General features: G+C 45.2%; 1 protein-coding gene across 1 annotated transcript in view; it reads right to left on the bottom strand.

Moving 5' to 3' along the window:
• OTOA (otoancorin) overlaps window positions 1-8063 on the bottom strand; it is an 83808-nt gene that overhangs the window by 55724 nt on the left and 20021 nt on the right. The window contains exons 9-11 of the mRNA XM_011931967.1: window positions 6988-7088; window positions 3547-3686; window positions 444-567 (exon numbers count right to left, since the gene is read on the bottom strand). Of these exons, the coding sequence (XP_011787357.1) occupies window positions 444-567; window positions 3547-3686; window positions 6988-7088 (365 nt within the window). The remainder of the gene's footprint in view (window positions 1-443; window positions 568-3546; window positions 3687-6987; window positions 7089-8063) is intronic.

Raw genomic sequence — 8063 nt, 5'->3', positions numbered from 1 at the left:
TCGATCTCCTGACCTCGTGATCCGCCCGTCTCGGCCTCCCAAAGTGCTGGGATTACAGGCTTGAGCCACCGCGCCCGGCCTTTTTTGTATTTTTTGCAGAGACAAGGGTCTCATGATGTTGACCAGGCTGGTATCAAACTCCCGGCTTCAAATGATCCTCCCACCTTGGCCTCCCGAAGTGCTGGGATTACAGGCATGAGCCATCACGCCTGGCTGAGACGGCTGTTCTGATTAAATTTTGATCTCCCCAGGGTCTGTTCCTTGGCTAATTTCTGTCTGGGCTTCAATGTTACACTTATCTCAGTATTTGAAGTGCCATCTGCTGTGACCGGACTTAAATCCCAACTACTGTGTGTTTTCTCTCAAAGGCTAAGCTAAGCTCCCCATTTCTCTGTCTTGTGAAACTGAGGCAGAGGCCTCAGGGCCTTGCACCCCAACTGTACCTTCTGGACGCCAGCCTGGAAGCCCCTCAGGTGGCTGCATTTGATCATCTGGTGAAGCAGGACTTGGGCCACAGTGGCATCCAGCAATTCCAGGTCATCGTAGAAACAAACCAGCAGCCCCAACCTGTGTGAGAAGAGGAGGGATTGTGGTGGAGGTGTAACCGCAGAACCAGCCCATTCTGGTTCAGTTTTGTGTAATAAAATGGTGAGTTGTTTTTCAGCTGCCACAGACTCCCAGCTTGAAGGTCACATAACCTGAACATCCTCAGACGAACCAAATGTGCAACCAGAGGTGGAACCTAAGTGCTCAGGCAGGACCAAGGAATGGGGGCTGAATTATGAAGCGGACACCACTTAGCATAGTCCATCATCCAATCAGATTGAGCCCTGGCATCACCTCATGGCTTGATCCAATCAGATCACACCTCCCAGCATCACCTCATAGCAAGACCCAATCAGATGGAGTCTCATTACCCTCTGCCTGTAAAACCTGCCCCAGTCCCCAGCTCAGAGACACAGATTTGAGCAGTGCCTGCTGTTCTCTTGTCAGTTGATTCACATATATGATATTGACATATTCAGACACGCCCATAGGAGAGCTGCCAGGTCCAGGGGAAAGAAAGTGTCTCATGAGGAAAAGGAATCTGCTTAACTTCGAGAAAAGAAGACTCAGGGGAAGTGAGGGGTAAGTGTTAATAACCATGTTGAGAATAACAATTCACAATAGGCAAGACATGGAATCATCCTAAGTGTCCAACATGTCAGTGGATGAATGCATTTTTTTTTAAATTTGGTGGATACACAGTGGAATGCTCTTCAGCTTTGAAAAAGGAGGAAATTCTATCATATGGGATAGCATGGATGAACTTGGAGGATCTTATGCTAGGTGCAATAAGCCAGACACAGAAAGACAAATACTGTATGACCTTATTTATATTATGAATCTGAAAAACAAACAAATAAACAAACGTCATACTCATGGAAGCAGAGCCTTAGAATGGTTGTTACCAGGGGCTGGAGGTGGGAAAGGAGTTGGAGAGACTTGGATAAAGGATACAATGTTTCAGTTAAATAGGAAAAGAGGTCCTAGAGATCTATTGTACATGCTGACTACGGTTAATAACAATGTATCATATACTCGAAAATTATTAAGAGTAGATTTTAAGGCCGGGCGCGGTGGCTCAAGCCTGTAATCTCAGCACTTTGGGAGGCCGAGACGGGCGGATCACGAGGTCAGGAGATCGAGACCATCCTGGCTAACACGGTGAAACCCCGTTTCTACTAAAAAAATACAGAAAAACTAGCCGGGCGAGGTGGCGGGCGCCTGTAGTCCCAGCTACTCGGGAGGCTGAGGCAGGAGAATTGTTGAACTCAGGAGGTGGAGGTTGCAGTGAGCCGAGATTGCACTACTGCACTCCAGCCTGGCGACAGAGTGAGACTCCGTCTCAAAAAAAAAAAAAAGAAAAAGAAAAAAAAGAAAAAATATTTCTTGAGCACTTACTATGTGTCAAGTGTGCAAATCCCTACAAAGACCTTAATGCAGCAGGCATATTTTTATCTCCCATTTTACAGATGGGGAAGCGGAAGCACAGAGAGGTGATGTTAAAATGGCAAAGATCATATCATTTGTAAGCAGCAGGGCCAGGATTAAGCCACAAAGTCTGGCTCAAGGTCCCATGTTCTTAATCATGAGGTTGTTTGTGTGTATGTAACCATAGAAAAATGGGATCCATGATAATAAGTGGAAATTACTAAAGATAGGTGAAAGAGATATAATTGTTTCCTATGAGTACGTTGCCTAAGAGTGGTTCATTTGAAAAACCTTAAGGTAATATGGGATGGGAGCAGTGTGGCAAAAAGACCTTGAGAGATAAACACAAGAGGATTGAATGATGGCTCAGCACAGTGGTTCATGCCTGTAATCTCAGCACTTTGGAAATCCAAGATGGGTGGATCACTTGAGATCAGGAGTTTGAGACCAGCCTGGCCAACATGGCGAAACCCAGTCTCCACTAAAAATACAAAAATTAGCTGGGTGTGGTGGCACACGCCTGTAATCCCAGCTACCTGGGACGCTGAGGTGGGAGAATCTCTTGAACCCGGAGGTGGAGGTTGTAGTGAGCTGATATTGCACCACTGCACTCCAGCCTGGACAACAAAGTGAGATTCTGTCTCAAAAAAAAAGAAGAGGATTGAATGGGCCAGGTGTGGTGGCTCATGCCTGTAATCCCAGCACTTTGGGTGACCAAGGCGGGTAGACCACCTGAGGTCAGGAGTTTGAGAGGTCAGCAGTTCGAGACCAGCCTGCCCAATATGCCAAAACCCCATCTCTACTAAAAATACAAACAAATTAGCTGGGCATGGTGGCACACATCTGTAGTCCCAGCTACTCTGGAGGTTGAAGCACGAGGATTGCTTGAACCCAGAAGGTGGAGGTTGCAGTGAGCCGAGATCACGTCACTGCACTTCAGCCTCGGTTACAGGATGAGACACTGTCTCAAAAAAAAAAAAAAAAGGAAAAGGAGAGGAGATTGAACAGTACTCACCACCCCCTTCCCATTGCCCACTCCCTTCCTGACACCCCTGGCATGTAGAGTTCCTGTCCCTCCTCCCCTGCTGGGAATGGTTTTAGGGAGGATCACATTATGGTCACTAAATTCTAGAGCTGATCTCATCCAGGGGCTCCCCAGCTAAGGGTCTGATAACAAGCGGTTCTCAAATGTGGGGACTCATGAGGTATTTCCAACACTTGACGCAACTTAAATGGAAATCACACATTCGCTTTGGAACAGGACCCAGTCCTGAGTATTTAAAATGTTTCATTTCTGTGCTGAGAGCCAGAATTAGCACCTGATAAGGTTGCATTAAATGCCTGGCACACAGGAGATGCTCAGAAAGCATTTACCCTTTCACCCTGCTTCACAACCTCTTCATAAAAAGGCTGCAGACACCTCTCCTCACATGCACAGAGAAATGTGGGACTATTGAAAGAGATGGACCAGCCACCTCCCTTCCCTCCCTGGGTGTTCTGCTGCTCAGAGAATTCTGATGCTTAGATTACACCTTGGGAAAGAGCTCCAGGGCCCAGAGCCCAAGGCCTTGCCTGTGGATGGTGGAAGTATTCCTCATGTTAAAGTTGGAGGAGCTGATCCTCTCCAGAAATGCCTGGGCCAGCTCAGGTGTGATGTCATAGACCGTGTCCAGCTGCTTGGTGGCGTTGTCATAGCTGATAAACAGCCCAATCTGGTTGGTAGACAAGGACGGCAGTATCAGTGAGGAGGGTGGAAGTGGCCCAGTGTGGCCCTACCCTGGTGGTCTGCACTGTGCCCCATCATGGACACTTGGATACACCTCCTGGTTCTCATTGCTCATTGTCATTGATGTCTTTTCTTTTTTTTTTTTTTTTTCTGAGATGGAGTCTCACTCTGTTGCCCAGGCTGGAGTGAAGAGGTGTGATCTCAGCTCACTGCAACCTCCACCTCCTGAGTTCAAGCAATTCTCCTGCCTCAGCCTCCAGAGTAGCTGGAATCACAGGTGCCCACCACCATGTTTGGCTAATATTTGTATTTTTAGTAGAGACAGGGATTCACCATGTTGGCCAGGCCGATCTCAAACTCCTGACATCAAGTGATCCACCCACCTCGGCCTCCCAAAGTGCTGGGATCACAGGTGTGAGCCACCGTGCCTGGCCTCATTGTCATTGATTTCTTAGTGGTCTGTAACAGCTACTTTGGTTTCCTCCTGAACCTAACTATTCTTTAGGAAAGTATTATTTTTTAATATCTGAGAAACTGGGCTTTTTAAAAGCTAATCTTTGTACATTTATTTCTAGATTTGTTATATTGAGGTCAGAGAATGTGGTCCACAAACTTTCTGCTTTGAAGAATCAGAACTTTTTAAATAGATGAATGAGTTTATAAATGGCCCTTGGGGGAACATCACACACTAGGGCCTATCATGGGGAGGGGGGAGAGGGGAGGGATTGTACTGGGGAGTTATACCTGATATAAATGATGAATTGATGGGTGCTGACGAGTTGATGGGTGCAGCACACCAACATGGCACAAGTATACATATGTAACAAACCTGCATGTTATGCACATGTACCCTAGAACTTAAAGTATAATAACAATAATAATAATAATAATAATAATAATAATAAAAGAAAAAAGAAAAAAAATAAATGGCCCATGGGCGATGGAAAAGAATATGTGTTCGCTTTGTAAGACACAAAGTTTGGTGCATATAAAATAAAATAAAATAAAATTCCCTTTTAGCAGTGCTATTCAACTTATTAAATATACTATTCAGATTGGCAACATCCTTGTTCCTTTTTGGCCCACATGTCCAAGGGTGCCACATGCAATCTTCTACTACAGGACTCATATCTATCTATTCTTCCTTGTATTTCTAGCAGATTATACATTATATATATAATTTTTTGGGACACGGACTCACTGTTTTTATTTTTATTTTTATTTTTATTTTTTTGAGATGGAGTCTCACTCTGTCACCCAGGCTAGAGTGCAGTGACACACGATCTCAGCTCACTGCATCCTCAGCCTCCCAGGTTCAAGTGATACTCCTGCCTCAGCCTCTGAGTAGCTAGGATTACAGTCATGTACCACCATGCCCGGCTAATTTTTGTATTTTCAGTAGAGACGGGGTTTCTCCATGTTGGCCAGGCTGGTCTCAAACACCTGACCTCACAAGATCCACCCACCTCAGCCTCCCAAAGTGCTGGGATTACAGGCGTGAGCCACCGCGCCTGGCCAAGACACAGTCTCACTCTTTTACCCAGGCTTGGGTGCAGTGGTGTAATCACGGCTTATTGCAGCCTCGACCTCCCGGGCTCAAGTGATCCTCCCACCTCAGCCTCCCAAGTGGCTGAGACTACAAGCACACACCACTACACCTGGCTAATTTTTTAATTTTTTTGTAGAGATGAGGTTTCACTATGTTGCCCAGGCTGGTCTTGCACTTCTGGGCCCAAGCGATCCTCTTACCCTGGCCTCCCAAAGTGCTGGGATTACAGGCATGGGCCACGGCACCCAGCACATTCTGTATTTTGAGGCACTATTGTGCTGTGCTCAAAGGGCTCATAAAGTTTTCTCTCCTTTATGGATTGTACTCTTTGTCTATATAAAATTCCTTTTTAGGCTGGGTGCGGTGGCTCACACCTGTAATAACAGCACTTTGAGAGGCTGAGGCAAGGCAGATCACCTGAGGTGAAGAGTTCAAGACCAGCCTGGCCAACATGGTGAAACCTCATCTCTACTAAAAACACAAAAATTAGCCAGGCATGGTGGCACGTGCCTGTAATCCCAGCTACTCAAGAGGCTGAGGCAGGAGAATTAATTGAATCTGGGAGAAGGAGATTGCAGTGAGCCGAGATTGCGCTACTGCACTTTAGCCTGGATGACAGAATGAGACTCCGTCTCCTAAATAAATAAGTAAAAATAAAATAAAATAAAATTCCCTTTTAGCAGTGCTGTTCTTGACTTCTCCCTTCTCTACATTTTTAGAGAATAAAAAGTTGCAAATGATTGCTTGATCTTAGAAATTTCCTCCAGGGGGCCCAGCTTTCTAAGAATTTAAGCTGTTACCTACTCAAAGCAACTCCACATTGAGAGAGTAAATGGCAGTGGGGTGGGGGGTTAATTCTAGGACTGCGGGTTATAAAAATCGGAAGACACTTGAAATACTCCCAGCATCCCAGGTAAAGGAGAGAAACCTCGTTCTGCCTCTGGTTTCATAATAACCAGACATTGCTGGGTCAACAGGTCCTTGAACAGGCCAGTCATTTGATGCAAACACTTCTCACACTGGCCAGAAGTGTCAGGGCACATATGATTTAAAAGAAAAAAGAAGAAGAAGAACAAAAATTGGAAGCAAGGCCCACAGTCTTTTCATGAATCCCTTTGTGTTGGCAGCATTCTTTGGAGACTGCCTTCAAGAATCATGATGTCCAAGGGATTTTAGTGTCATTGGGTCAACATCAAAAGGAGAGGGACAGGTTAACTAGTGCGTTAAGTAACCCTAGAATGTGTACATTTCTCCACTGTAAACTCTAGAATTAAAATCTAACCATTGCTCATGATCAAGTAGCTATTAACAGAAGTAGCTATAAATAGAAGTAAATATCAATCCATGTTGTTTTTTCTTTGAGTTCATGCTTCCAAGGACAGGAAACTTTATATCTTTTGTCCTTGGCCTTCTCCAGTACAAAAATACCCTTAAATGATTTTTGGTTCATAGCCAACAATCCCTTTAAATCGTGTTTGCTCACATCAGAGATGTGATCTTAATTGTCCACAATTCTTTTTCTTTTCTTAGCCCTTCCACACTAAAACACAATCCCATGACTGTCCACTTGAAACTTTCTTCCAGTAGTTTTCTTTAGAGGCCCAAGCTCTATTGGGATGAGGAGGGTATACAGTTTCCAAGGCACCTTGGCTGGCTGGATAAACATTAGAGTTTGAGAATACACCTTACCCCAAGTGTATTAGTAATGGTGACATACAAATGTACTTTTCCAACTCACTTCTGTAGGACTAATTTTCATAATTTCTTCAAACGATAGGTGAACCATGTATCTGCCCAAAATCCATAAGTTTTCCGCAGTGACCCATGAAACAGAGTCATCTACAAAAAATAAAGAAATGAATAAATGAGTAAATAAATAAATAAAAGCCTTTACACTGGTATGTGATAGTCAACAGCATCTTTGCTGTCAGGACCTCCTTCTTGCATTCATTAATTCTTTGTTTATTTTGTTTTTCACGGTTTTTTGAGATGGAGTCTCACTCTGTTGCCCAGGCTGGAGTGCAATGGTGTGATCTCAGCTCATTGCAACCTCCACCTCCCGGTTCAAGCAATTCTCCTACCTTAGTCTCCCAAGTAGCTGGGATTACAGGTGCCCGCCACGATGCCCGGCTAAGTTTTATATTTTTAGTAGAGACAGGGTTTCACCATGTCGGCCAGCTGGTCTCCAACTCCTGACCTCAGGTGATCTGCCCGCCTCCACCTCCCCAAGTGCTGGAATTACAGGTGTGAACCACAGCATCCAGCTACATTAATTTATTGTTAACTCATTCAACAACCATATATGTAGGGCCTACCTGTGAGATCACACGTAGGATGTGACCACAGATTCACACTACCTCAGACGTTGTTACTCAAGAGTGTGGTCTCTGGACTTCCAACATCAGTGGCACCTGGCCACTTGTTAGAAATGCAGATTATTCTTTCTGGCCAGGCACCTGTAATCTCAGCACTTTGGGAGGCTGAGGCAGGAGGACTGCTTGAGGCCAGGAGTTTGAGACCAGCGTGAGCAACATAGCAAGACCCTCATCTCTACAAAAAAAAAAAAAGCCAGTGGCAGTGACATGCACCTGTAGTCCCAGCTACTCAGGAAACTGAGGAGACAGGATCGCTTGAAACCAGGAATTTGAGGCTACAGTGAGCTGTGCACTCACTGTACTGCACTCCAGCCTGGGCAACAGAGTAAGACCCTGTCTCTTTAAAAAAATAATAATTATTAGGCCGGGTGCGGTGGCTCAAGCCTGTAATCCCAGCACTTTGGGAGGCCGAGACGGGCGGATCACGAGGTCAGGAGAT

This window comes from Colobus angolensis, unplaced genomic scaffold (assembly GCF_000951035.1).
Source record: "Colobus angolensis palliatus isolate OR3802 unplaced genomic scaffold, Cang.pa_1.0 Scaffold92, whole genome shotgun sequence".
Taxonomy (NCBI): Eukaryota; Metazoa; Chordata; class Mammalia; order Primates; family Cercopithecidae; genus Colobus; species Colobus angolensis.
This window is presented reverse-complemented; position numbering and strand designations above follow the sequence as displayed.